Source organism: Zophobas morio, unplaced genomic scaffold, assembly GCF_036711695.1.
Source record: "Zophobas morio isolate AGI-343-1 ecotype UQ-CSIRO unplaced genomic scaffold, CSIRO_AGI_Zmor_V1 ptg000041l, whole genome shotgun sequence".
NCBI lineage: Eukaryota > Metazoa > Arthropoda > Insecta > Coleoptera > Tenebrionidae > Zophobas > Zophobas morio.
Genome location: NW_026972146.1, coordinates 5,668,259 through 5,682,303, shown reverse-complemented (window position 1 = coordinate 5,682,303; position 14,045 = coordinate 5,668,259). Strand labels below are relative to the sequence as shown.

General features: G+C 34.4%; 1 protein-coding gene across 8 annotated transcripts in view; it reads left to right on the top strand.

Annotated features, from left to right (window-relative positions):
• Bap170 (Brahma associated protein 170kD) overlaps window positions 1–14,045 on the top strand; it is a 45,054-nt gene that overhangs the window by 18,358 nt on the left and 12,651 nt on the right. For all 8 annotated transcript variants that reach the window (XM_064071837.1, XM_064071838.1, XM_064071836.1 and 5 more), the window contains exons 3-5: window positions 3,692–3,789; window positions 4,147–4,298; window positions 13,779–13,997. In XM_064071837.1, the coding sequence (XP_063927907.1) occupies window positions 3,692–3,789; window positions 4,147–4,298; window positions 13,779–13,997 (469 nt within the window). The remainder of the gene's footprint in view (window positions 1–3,691; window positions 3,790–4,146; window positions 4,299–13,778; window positions 13,998–14,045) is intronic.

Below are 14,045 nucleotides of genomic sequence, written 5' to 3'. Positions count from 1 at the left end.
TCGTAATTTGAGAGTTGAAATAAACAGCTTAACCTTATTTCGCACCGGTCGAAAAACTACGCGGAGTCCTTGTGGAAATAAATTAACACAAAACCACATTTAAACCGTTAAAAATTCACCGATTTTGTTCAATAATCGGGTTTTCTGAACATTTTGCTTGTTTTTACTTCACGAGTGTATGCTAAAGTATTAAAATAGTAAATTTGTTTTTATTTTTGGAAAAAAAATGCAAATTGTATAACAACATTTAACTTTGAAAGTGCAAAACCGAATGCCTTGAAATCTTGGAAACGTTTTAAGGTTATCGTAAGCATGGTAAATCGTTAATCAAAATTTATTTGTTTATCTCCTTCCAAAAACTTGATGACGTCATCTCAAAATTTTGCTAAAGAAATCCTCCTTAAAATATGCAAAATATGTATTATGACTATACTTGTGGTTTAGTAATGCACTCATAGTTTTTACAATTACTTACACAGGATGATTACAAAAAATTAATGAATGAGGCAATTTATTGTTTTGATTAAAGGGCTCACTCCATTCTTCCGAACATTTGAAAATACGGTTCTGTTGTTGCCAGTATTATCCTAAAATTCGCAAAATCAAATTTGATAATTTTTCGAAAAATCTGGATTTTTCATAATTTTTCATTTTTTCAATTTTCAATTTTCGATTTTTCAATTTTCCGTTTCCTGCATTTTTCAAGTTCTTCATTTTTATTATTCAATTTTCCGATTTTTTAAGTTTGCTTTTCACAATTTTTTCCTCAAGTTATCAATCTTCGATTTTTCAATTCCTCGAATTTCCAATTTTTCAATTCCTCGAATTTCCAATTTCTCAATTACTCGAATTTCCAATTTTGAAAATTTTCAAACTTTGCAGTTTTTGGATTTCTCAATTATCCGATTTTCCGATTTCTTTAATTCGTTACTTCGATTTTTAAGTTTCTCAATTTTTAATCATTCGATTTTTCAGTTTTTCGTTTCTTCAATTCAAGTTCTCGATTTCCAATTTATAGTTTTTTGAAAATTTTCATTTTATACTTTTTCGTTTTTTCATTTTTCATTCTTCAATTTTGCAATTTTTTCATTTTTTTGTTTTCGAATAGTTGAAAAGTCGAAAAATTGAAAATCGAAAAACTAGAAAATCGGAAAAAATTGAAAAATCGAAAAACTAAAAAAAACAAAAAATCACAAAATTGAAGAACTGAAAAATCGAAACACTGAAAAACTAAAATTCGAGAAAGAAGAAAAAACGAATCGAATCGAAAAATTGGAAAACCCAAAAATTGAAAAATTAAATATATATTGAGAAATTGAAAAATCAAAATTCAAAAAATTGAAAAATCGAATAAATGAAAAAGTTTTTTAAAACCCAATATGTAATTGAAAATGGAAATCTCAACAAATTGAAAAAGTGGAAATCGAAGAACTGAAAAATTAAATATTGAGAAATTGAAAAATCAAAAATTGAAAAATTTAAAAATCGAATAAATGAAAAATTTTTTTAATATCCAATAATTGAAAAATCAAAAAATTGAAAAAACGAAAAAATCGAAGAAGTGGAAAATTGAAAAACTGAAGAAACGAAAAATCGAAACACTGAAAGAGAAACTAAAAATCGGGTAAGAAGAAAAAACGAATCGAATCGAAAAATTGGGAAACCCAAAAATTGAGAAATGAAATATTGAGAAATTGAATTGAAAGTTTTAAAATCCAATAATTGAAAATGGAGAAGTCGTAAAATTGAAAAATTGTAGATTTTAAAAACTGTAATTATTATTAGGTACATATGTAAAGTAAAAATCAAAAATGGCAGAAACGAAAAATTGAAAGATCAAAAATGGGAGAAACGAAAAATTGAAAAATCGAAAATTAGATAATCGAAAAATTAAAAAATCTAAAAGTTGAAAAATCGATAATTGAACACCGAAAAATTGATAAATCGGAGCATTGAAAAATCGACAAAATGTAAAAATAAAGAAAATAGCCGAAACCAAAAGTTGCAAATCGAAAATTTGAAGAAATGAAAAACTTAAGACTTGAAAAATTAAAAACTGAAAACTCGAGTAATTTTAAAGCGGAAAATTACAAAATCTGAAAATTAAAGAAACAAGAAAACTGAAAAAATTAAAATCTGAAAAAACAAAGAATCGAAAATCCAAACGTTGAAAAATCGAATAATTGAAAAATAAAGAAGATTAAAAACCGAAACGAAATTGCAAATCGAAAAACTGAAGAAACAAAAAAAAATGAAAAATTCAAGTTAAAAAAATCTACGTTAGTTTTATTTAGACCACTAGTTTTGACTTTATATAGACGTTATCAGAAAACAGAAACAAAAATCGAAAAAAATAAAATATATAATTTTTTTATAAAAGTGAGATATATTCGGCTGCAGTTCAGAGGCGAAGAAAGTTCTGTCGAACCAAGCTTCGACGAATTTTTTTTGTGATGTTTAACTCAGTTTTATCTCCGAATGATGTATTTATACCATTTATGTACAAAATTTCGACTTGTGATGATTTTTACGAGTTCGTCGGGGGGGGGGGCAGTAAATCCGCTTGCCTGGCAAGACCTTCTTCTGTCGTAAAACTACCAAATGTCAATGATTTTTTGTGGGTTTTTTTGTGTTTTTTTTTTTTTTTTTAATTTTAACTTTATGAGGGATTAACATGTAATGCTAGTCAACTGAAAGTCGTAAACACACTATATCGTTCGTCCGAAAGCTCTTTTAGCGAGCGAAGCGAGCTATATTTCATTTCTAAACCAAAACTCAATTCTGTGTTCAAGATTCTTCCCGCGATTACAGTGAGTTACTTATGCAACACAAGTTATTTTTCAAAATTATGTTTCAGCACGCGAAACGAGCTAGATTATGCACTTCTAAGTCGAAACACGATCTAATCGACGAGAGAAACGAGCAAAGTTATGCAGTGGCAATTCGATCGACCCTTAAGATTATTCACTTACAAAAAAATAAAACCCGAGCTGTTCATAGTCTTTCGGCGAGCGAAAAAGTTGAAACGTGGTCTCCTAGGATTCTTCAAGCGGGAGGAACGAACTGTATTTTACTGATTCTAAGAGCAAACACTAGTCGACCTTCAAAATTTATTCAACGAATGAAACAAGATCTGTTATATTACTTTTGATCTAATAAACATAAAGCCATGAAATAAACTACATAACATAGAATAGAAGTCGTAAAAAATACATAGAAGACCCGGCTGTGGAATTTAGAGAGAAAGAAAGACTGCTAGGACAAATTGTTTTTGTTTCTGTGACGTCAACTTTTTTTTGTCTTTTTTTATTAGATCGTTTAACGTTAATAGGAATACTTTCGTCACAGCTCGATTAGAAAAAAGTTGATGAAATCTCGCAAACGGTTCAGCAAAAAATAGGCGTCCTTCGGTTTTTGTAGTCGTTTTCTTATCAGCAATTGCTGATAAGATGTGATCTACTGAAAGCGTTTTCCGTATCTTACTCGTTTTTATTGCTAGATGTAATAACCTAATAACAGTAACAAATGGCATGGTTCGATTATTATTAACTCAATTTTTTTTTTTTTTAATTCTAGATGCAAACAATTTATTTGAATTTTTTTTTGGAATTTTCCCGTTATCGCACACCAAGATTTCATCGTTCACCCTTATCTTCTCGTTCGAAACCTTAACCCTCCGTTAACGTTCCAGGTAAACTCAAAGAATGGCTGGTCCGAAATCCTGGAGCAACTCCGCCTCTCGAAAGACTGCGTCAACGGCAGCGTCGCCCTCAAACAAATCTACCTACGGTAAGTGTGACCGCCGTCGACCTGGTGCACCGCATCTCCCGCCTCGGCGGCCGCGAGCCGTTCTTTTCCCCCTTTCGGCCCAACACCTACTGACTATCTGCCAGCGAGTACGGCATGCAGCAACCTCTCGCCGCGGATCGGTGTGACGGCGGGCGCCGCGAGACGCTCGCCGCTCACGTGGTGCGCTCGTTCACGTGGTTCCGAGTGTTGTTGTGTGTCCGCGTGTCGTAGGTCAGTGACGGTTCCGGCGTGACCCGCGCCGTGACTCGATTCACTATCGCCGACTGCATGCACCAGGCCGTCGCCGTGGCGGGACGGGACAGCACTAACACACCGCGTCTCTCTGTGTGTCGACAGGTACCTGGATCGGTGGGAGAAGGTGCACTTCCTCGGGGAGGAGGCGGACCGCGGCAGCGACGACGACGAGGAGAGCAGGCACAAGAGATGGTCGGCGAGGGCGCTGCATTCGGTGCCGCTCACGTATAACTACAACCAGCACGTGATCGCAGGTGAGTTGGGGGCGGCGGATTTACGGGGTGCTACATATTTTATACAACGTGGCTATGAATTATCGTGGTATCAAGGGCGGCTTTGAAAAATAATTAAAATAAATTCCGCAACCACCCTTGATACCAGAATCATTTAGAGACACTGTGTATAATTTTTAAGCCAATGACTTTCTTGATTTTTTTTTAATTAATCCAGTGATTTTATTTTTGGGAATCTTAAGAATGTGACGGGTTTGTCAGTTAATGAGAACTTTATTAAAACCGTGGGTTTTATATTAAACTAGTCCTCGTTCCCATTAAAAAAGGAAAGAAAGATGTTTGATAATCCAAAAACGATCGTGGTGGTGGCTGAAGTTTCAATAAAATTTACATTTATATACGTTTAAAATTATTTAAAAAATGGTTACAGAGGCAATAAGCAAAAATTAGAATTTTCTATTAAAGGGAAAAACAAAAAATGTGTTTGTAATAATCGTGAAAACAGCAACTGTCTAGCATTTCCAATTTAGAACATTCCTAAAAAAGTTATAAGATCGCGCGTGACATTATAGTGACATCTGACCGATCTAGGGTGTATGGAAAAAAACCGTCTGTTTACAATTTGTGAAATGTCTGGTTAAAAATTGTTGTAGGTATAAGAACTAATTTTTTCTACCTTTAGTATTTTTGTAACACATTTTCATTTACACTCAAATTTATTCGGAGAACGTCGTACTGTTAAATGTCAAAAATTATTTTATCCAGCAAAAATTGTTCGGAAAATCTTTAGGAAATTGTCGGGTTTACTTTTTTTTTTAGGGTGGCAGTTTTCACAAAAATTTTTCAGTTTTTCGTGTCTTCAATTTTTTTTTAATCTTTTAATTTTTCCATTTGAATGAAGAGGGGGTCGGTGGGCGGAGCTACTGCTTGCTTATAAAACTCTTTTTTTGAAAAACCGAAACTCAGCTCTGCCCACTTCTTGTCCCCATTTCACTGACTTACTTTATTTACTGTAAAATGTGAATTGAATTCTATTATAACAAGCGGTAGAATCTTAGATTTAAAACAACGTGAAAAGCTGCCCCTCCCACCCACCCGTATTGCGTTTTCATCATTCATTCTTATTGGCTCTGAAAATTTTTCGATTTTTCAATGTTAAATGATAAGATCTAAAGAAATATTGAAAAAATAAGCTCTCTTGGTGTTTTTTTTTTTTTTTTGCAAACAAAATTTGAAAAATCTTGGGGCTCATCTTTGGTTTTCAAAAGGATATGAAAAAATCTTGGTGTTCGTGGTATTTGTTTTGGGGAGAATTTGAAACAATCTTGTAAGTCTCGCGTGTTTTGTTTTAGAACAATTGGTGCTTTATTTTTGAAAGTTTTAAAAATGTTTTAGGGGCCTTGGGGTTTTATTTTTACAAGAATTTGAAAAAATTTGTTTGGCTTTCGGTCTTCTGTTTTTAAAGCAATTTGAAAAAATCTTGGAGATCTTGGAATTTCGTTTTTGGAAAAATCTTGACGGAATCTGGGCTTTTGTTTTACAAAGAGTTGACGCTATTGGAGCTTTCTTAAAAAATAAAAAATCTTGGGGCTCATGTTTGGTTTTCAGAAGAATTTGGAAAAATCTTGGTGTCCCGGTGTTTTGTTTTAGAACAAATTTGAACAATTTTTGGAAAACTTGGTGTTTTATGTTTGAAAAAATTTTCGGGAATTCCAGACTTTTACTTTGGAAGGAAACCCTGGAGTTTTGTTTTTGAAATAGTCTTGGAGAAATCCGGTGTTTTGCTTTAGGAAGACTTAGATGCTCTTGGCGCTCTCTTTTTGAAAAAATTGAAAAATCTTGGAGGCCCGTCATGTTTTGTTTTATAATTAATTTGAAATAATATTCGTGTTTTTTTTTTAAGGAATTTACGAGAATCCAGGTGCGTTATTTTTACAAGGCTAATGAAAGAATTTAAAAAATTCTAGGTAATCAAAATACTGTGATATTTTCATTTTGAAATGTCTGTTTTTTACACGATCAGTTTGAAAATTATCTATGTATACTAAGAACGTTATTTTTGTACATTGCAACTAAAATCTCGTATTTCAGCGTGGCACCAAACCAACTCGTATTTGACTAAAAAAATCTTGGTTGTGAAATCTACTGTTGCTTTGTTATTTTTCTTTGTTTTGCAAATTCAATTTTTATTAACGTTTCTCTTTATTATAATTTTTTTAATATCTTTATTGTCAGATAAAATTTCACGAGGTCACAGTAGTAGTGTCATTGTAAACAAGTCGTCATTTTTTTAAGATTGTTTGTCGCCTCTTTTCGTTCTTTTATATGCATATACATAGCATTCCGGACGTTTCCTTTATTGCCTTTATTTTTCAGAATATATCACCATATCAAATAATGAATGCATTGTCATTATTCTTTTCGGAATTAAAAAATAATAAAAATATATTTTTGCAACAACAAAAGTTGATAATTTTTTTATCTTATCATAAGCGATTCGACCCCTCGGTGTTACGAACTTTAAAGATTGCGTCAAAACTGCGAGGCCTGTGATTACGTTGACGCATTATATCTTTGAAATTTCAATCTGTTTAATTTTATTAATTTACGATAAGACCTTTGTCTCGTCTAGAATAACCGCTTTACCAACGAGTAAGTTACGGCACGAAGCCCCCCGAGTTCCTACGAAAACACGCATTCGGAAAGTACTTCCCGCGTGGTCTACGGACGCTATTTTTGCAACAGATGTGCTTTTAGTAAAAAAATCGATCTTCAACTGTTTCAAGCTCCAAGAATAGACTGTGAAAACCTGAATGGAAATAATTAATTAGTTTTTTCTGGTTTTTCTGTTGTGTCTTAAATATCCCGACCAATTTTTAAACAGTTGTGAGAACCAAACGTAATTGTGCGTTTACGTCAACAAAAACGCACAATGAAGAAAGCATTTGTAATTTGTTGTTTCTCAAGCGTTTCGTTTAATTATATAAGAATAAAGAAATGCAGCGCTTGAGAGCATTAATTAACCTTTTTGAAAAGTTAATTTGCCGCTTTTTAAAAATAATAATGTCACTGCCACTTGGACTCGGACACGATTTTTTATTTGACAAATCGACAACCTTTGGTGATGTAATGTCCGAGATAGAAAATGCAATTAACCTTGACAAAATTTTTAACGAGGACGACTTATTGTCGGCTATTATTGTTACTAAGGAAAACTTAAAAACATCGACTGCTGTAATAAGATGGAAACTGGTTGAATGAAAAGGACGGGAATACGTTTCCCGTCGCACTTTTCTTTTTTTTTTTTTTTTTTTCAAAAATAGTTCTCTTATTGTTGGAAATAAACATCAAGGAGATTTATGAGTGCTAAAATTAATTCACGAAACTCTCTCGTGAGTACTTGTTTCTGTAAACCGTGTCCGCTTTCGCAGTTTTTTTGTTCAAAAGACGCCTCTTTTTGCATAAATTCGTTCCAGTCGTCGACAATCCAAAGTTCACAGTTCAAACCGAAAGCGAAATATCTTTGAAAATATGCAAAATATTAGAAATTCCCAAGGCCACCTCCCGTTGGCAGCCGCCTTCCACCGCCATACGCTCTCCCTCACCTAACGGTTATTATTATCTTTCCGCGTAATGCACAACCCAGCCGCGATCCCAACCATTCGTAATATTTGTATTCCGTCCAAACCGAATTTATTCTCCACCACGAGGCCGAGGAATGCCATAAAAATATCCAATTCCGAATTCCGCGAAACTCTCGCCGAGCGGCGAATTCGTCTCCGGCGGCGGCGTCGGGAGCACGTGTGGCCGCTGATTCCGGGCTTCCGTTGCGTGCGGTAATTTTCCGCGCCGCCCCCCTCCCTGTGGTGGCGTCACGTGTTGCGTTCGCCGCCGTGACAAATTATGGATCAACAATGCGATCGTCGCTTGTTGTGATTGCGCAAAAAGGTAGGTGCTTGCGCGATGACAAATCTAATCGGAGGATACACAGGCGCGAATGTGGCGTGTGTGATCGATAGAGGCGGCGGAACAGCCGAAACGGGCAGGGAGGGACTGGGGGGAGCAGGCCCCTATGCGTACTACGGGCGGTAACGCGGCGCGATTATAAATAGAGTGGATGGGAAGAATTAAGATGCGAGAGCGTAAATTAGCGCGGAACGTGCGCAACGTCAGGATTATCGATGGGTTGAAATGTGCGTGTGTACGGCGGGAATGTGGAGGCTGGAAGGCGGTGATGCTTGATGATTGAGGCGGGGAGTTTGACCACGATGCGTGTGTTTTGTACCGGTTGTATTCAGGATGAATTGAATAAGGGACCCTAGTTCTTTATTGAAGAAAAATGTGAAAGTAGTATCTACATAGTAACTGACCTATGACGTGACTGTGTCTAAGACAGAGGCATTAAAACGTGTATAGGAAACTTATAGACACTAGGGAAAAGGTCTCATAACTATCGAAATTAAAACAAAAAAATTCCTTATTCAAATTTCGACCTATTTTCGAAATTTAACTAAATTTATTTTCTTGTAGATTTCTGGCCTCAGAAGTCATTTTCGGTTTCGTTTCTGTGATAACTCCAACCGTTTTTCCAGAATCGCACATTGTATATAATACCGAAATTTTTAGAAATTTCAAAAAATTCGAATTTCAAACCGAAGATTTCGAAAATATTTGTCCGTGGCTATATTTTTGTAATTGCTAAGATAAAACTGATTTTGGCAAATGAGGTACTCTCTTAAGAAAAAAAGAGGGTGTGTGGGAGGGACTAAAATTTAATCGATCACAGCTGCCAATCGTAAAGGTCAGTTATACACAACAGTATGGATTAATAAAACACATGCGTTTTCCGTTATATTTTCTTCTTTCAAAAAAGTAGGGCCAACTTGATGGCTTTTTCAAATGAGCACGAGGTAAGAGAAGTCGCTACGTTTGACGATCTCCATTATTAACACCAATTATTGTTACAAAATTTTATTATCCATAACTGTCGCTACATAACTGCCGCTACATAACTGCGAGGGCGGTTTTTTTTTTAAACAATTTATTATCATATATAGTTTTTTTTTTAATTTTGTTGAAATTTTTGCATCACGCATTGTAAAAAATCAATATTTGGGTTATTTATGGAAATTTTGGTTAATTTGTGACTTTATTTGTTGGGACTGAGATACCTATAGTAAAAATAAAAGTTAGCAACTTCTACGACGCAAGCTTTTTTTTTTACTGTGTATTGTTTCTATCAAAAAAATCGACGATATATCTGTAATTTATATATTTTCTTAATTTATAGTTAATTTTTTATAATTTATTTATTAAACGGAGCGATTGTTCTCCTTTATCATGTAGGTACAGAAAATAAATACAAATACTTGTATATAACATCGACATCATCACAATATACAACATAATATAAAAATATTAAAAATATACTTTAAACATATCACAACAAAAATTCTGGCGTTATTTCTGGAGTTTTGTAAGCTGAAAACAGTGTTGAAAACCGTGTTCTGAAATTTCCTTTAATAATTGAGGTATTGATTTTTACAAATCCCTGAATTTTTTGAAAATTTCAAAAATGAAAATTTCGACAATGTATGCAAATTAGACCCATTTTCGACGATTTTCGTAATTTAACTGAAAATGTTTTCTTGTAGATTTCGGGCCGTAGAAGTCACTTCTTCGATAACTCCAACCGTTTTTTCAGAATCGCCCATTGGTGTATTGAAATTTTTAGAAATTTCAAAAAATTCTCATTGACACCGAATATTTTGAAAATATTTACCCATGACGCTATATTTTTGTAATCAGCGCGTCGAGTTCTACGCCCCTGAATTTTTTAAGAATTTTTAGATAACTTTTTCAAAAATGAAAATTTTCTGTTAATATTATTCATAAAGAATTATGGCAAACAAAAATAGATTTGGTACAAAAAGTAGCAAGCTATTATGGTAAAATCACCACAAATTAATTATGTATAAACCGTAGAAAAAATATAATATTATTTGAGACAGAAAAAGTCTCTGGTTGGATCAAGTCAGTTCCGGCCAAGTCAGGTTAGGTCAAGTCAGGTCAGCTCAACAAAACAAACAACTTGCAAAATAAATCCTATTTAAATTTATAAATTAACCAACAACTGCAGTTTATGAATCGACCTTTGTTTTTGCCTTTGACGTATTCATTTTTGGACCAAAAATCAAATTTGTAAAACATTTTACTATTTAACTTCAAAATATTTTTTGGGCACTTTTTTGCATTTTCCTTTCTCGTTTTTTTGTATCCTCCTTTTTTTGTCAGCTTTTTCTTATGGCAATTTTTTGGCTCCTTTTTGTGTTTTTACTTCCCGAGCGTAAGCAAAGGAAGTATGTATTGCAATCGAGTCCGTCGGCCGATTCTCTACTTTACGTTTTCTCGGCCTTTCATGACCCCTAAAGGACGAAGAAATAGGTCTCCCGTTTCCGTCTGTCTATCCGTCTATCTGCCGTCCCGCATTTTTATTAAGCAAATAATCTCCGAAAGTACTGGACCGATTGTTGCGAAATTTTGTATTTATATTAGGAATATCATGTAGATGGTAAAACGCTAACCGAAATTTGTCGAATCATCCCCACCACTAAAGCGATGACGTCTGTTCAAAATTGTACATAGTAAATGGGGTTCAAATTGTATAAAATAACATAGTCCTACACATGTAGTTTAGGACTCCGAATAGAGTTTTTACCCGAAACGTCCAGATTTTTGGAAAAAAAATCAAAAAAATGAAACAACATTTTGCAATTTAATTTTGAATCTGCAAAACCGAATGCTTTGAAATCTTGCAGATGCTTTACAGTTATGACAAGCATGGCAAATTTTTAATCAAAATATATTTACTTATCCCCTCCAAAAAAATGATGACGTCAGCTCAAAAATTTGCGGAATAAATCCTGTCTAAAATGTACAAAATATGATGAGTCTGTGGTTGTGATTTATCATTCCACTCATATTTTTTGGATCTGCATGTACAGGGTGACTCAAAAAAAAAATTAATGAAAGTGTGGATTTATTTCACCGATTTAATCAAGAACTACAAAACCGAATGATTTGAAATCTTTAAGATGTTTTAAATTTGTCATAAGCATGGTAAAATTTTGATCAAAATGTATTTGCTCATCCTCCCTAAAAATTTGATGACGCCACCGCAAAATTTTTCTGAAAAAATGCTTAAATGTGTAAATAATGATGAGTCTATACTTGCGATTTATCACTGCATTAATACATATTTTTTAGATTTGCTTATACAGGTGTCCGAAAAAATTTAATGACTGAGTCAATTAATTTTATTGATTAAATCAAGAATTACAAAAATGTAATACGAAAAAAGACATAATAGGCTTGCAGTCGTCACGTTCCCGACAGCGAGAGAAGTACTGTCTAAACTCTTTGAAACATTTTTTTTTTTTATGTTATTTTTTTCACGTTTTCTATCCCATTCTTTTAAAATTGCCTTTTGGTTGCTTTTTGTCCTTTTGGGAGCCTTTCTTTGGTGTTATTTTTTGTTATATTTTTGTATATTTTGACGCCTTGTTTTTTGTCGATTTTTTTTAGACATTTCTTACCTTTTAGGCGTGTTTTTTCTCAATTGTTTTTGCCACTTTTTGTCCCATTCTTTGTTCCCCTTTTTTTATAGCCCTTTATTGGCGTTTTTTTGGAGCATTAATGGGCTCTTTTATGTGGCTTTTTTTAATCTCGTTTTTGAAGATTTTTTTCCGTGTTTGGCGTCTTTTTTTGGTCGCGTTTTTGTCCCTATTTCGTCCCTATTTCGTCTTCATTTCTTTTTGTTGGTTTTTTTTTTTTTAATTTTCTGTCCCTTTTTTTCAAATTTCTCTTTGGTCGTTTTTTTTTTTTAGGCTACTTTTTTAGGTTTTGTTGCATTTTTTCGTGAACCTTTTTGGTGACCTTTTTATTTGTCATGGTTTATATATTCTTTTGTGAAAGCGTTTTTCTCTGTTGGTTTTTGTGGCTTTTAGTTTTTTTTCAATCGCTTTTTTTGTTGATTTTTTTTACCGGAATTCTTGAAATATACTTCAGGGGCAAAGAAACGCCTGTAAATAATTTTGGACCAATTCTCCTGTCGCTTTGGATATGAAGGTTTATCTTTACGTAGAGAAACACTTTACAAAAATAAAATTTGTTTCGGTTTTCATAGAGGTTTTACATAATACCTCTGGTATAAACATTGTAGGTAATTTTTGGGTTTTCATCAGAAAATTTTCTTACTAGTCCCTGAGTGATATATGAAACATACAGGATTATTATACTTATGGGCGTTGACATGGAGATTACTAAAACCGTTCTATTGACTTTTGTACATCTACACGAAGTTTGTCATTTATATATGTATGTAATTTTTTTCTTAGCATATGTTTGAGTTAAATTTTCCAAATGAAAGATTTGAGAGTGCACAATAAATTATCGTTTTCTCTAGATCCGTAATACAACATAACGTCATTTATTATTATATTTGTTATTAAAGTAACGAGCAGTCGTAAATATTGCACCTTAATAAATACGCAGAGTAACATATGGGTGGGTACATGGGTTGGGCAATAATCTTGTATTAAAAATTAAATAAACATGGCGGTACATAAACGAACAGAAACCAGGAAAAAATTGCAAAACTCAATAATTCGACGTAGTTTCCAGGTTAGATCGGTTACGCAACGAGCTAATTGTCCTCATTTGTAATAAAAAAGTCGTCGCGTAATGCAAAACGATAAAACAGATTTTAGTGCTCTTAAAATAGTGTTAGAAAAGCGCCAAACACAACGTGCCGTGTGCCGCACCGCGTACCGTGGAATGGTGCCTTTACATTTTTGAAAATCAGTCGCCAAGGAAGTTTGCACTTTATTTTCTTCAGCGCAGTACAGTATTTAGAATATACATTTTTTAATTTGTTACTATGCCAGCGGAACTCGTCGGTCGACGTGTAATTAACGGAGTAATTATTATCGAGTTTACTTAGTTGCATACTGTGACGAAGTAGTTATATAGTATAGAGCGTTAATTATAGTCGGCAACTAGATACTACTACAACTCAAGCCCGCCCCTGTACTCGCGGTATAACTTGAGGTAGGGATCTATCGGCAGCAGCCGGCCGGCGTATCGATTCCGAGCCGGCGATTTTTCCGGGAATTCCGGAGCCCGAAAATTTTTTCATAAAAGTAGCCGACTTTCTCCGCGAACACGCCTCGACGTGGATATGTTGCGCATTTTTACGTGCAGGTGAAATATTGATTCGAGGGAGATAAACGATCCTTGTTTCGTGTCGGTTTGTGTTGTTTTTTTTTCTCCTCTCCTCTCTCGCGCGCTGCATTTGTGCAACTGTGCGAGAGAAAATATGGTGATATTATATCGGAATGCGCGCAGACTGACCGCGTCCGTATTGATTTTTTTTGTTGATTTATGATGATTGGTTGACGTCGTGGAAAGTCGATTGATTTTTGGCTTGTTTGTGGGTTTCAGATGCTAATAGGGAGTACAACCATTTGTCGACGAACCTGTACAAACCGTCTGACTACGACAGGTTGGCCTTATCGCTGATATCGCCGCTACCGAACGAACAGGACTTCGCCATAAACGTGTGCACGCTGCTCTCGAACGACGGAAAGCACACGCTCAAACTGGACAAGCATCCGAGGATCATTGATTATCTTCTGGCACATGCAGGTGTTTTCAGTCATAGTAAGTATCGGCGCGGGAGGAGAACGCGCCGCCGAAGTGCGGATTTCG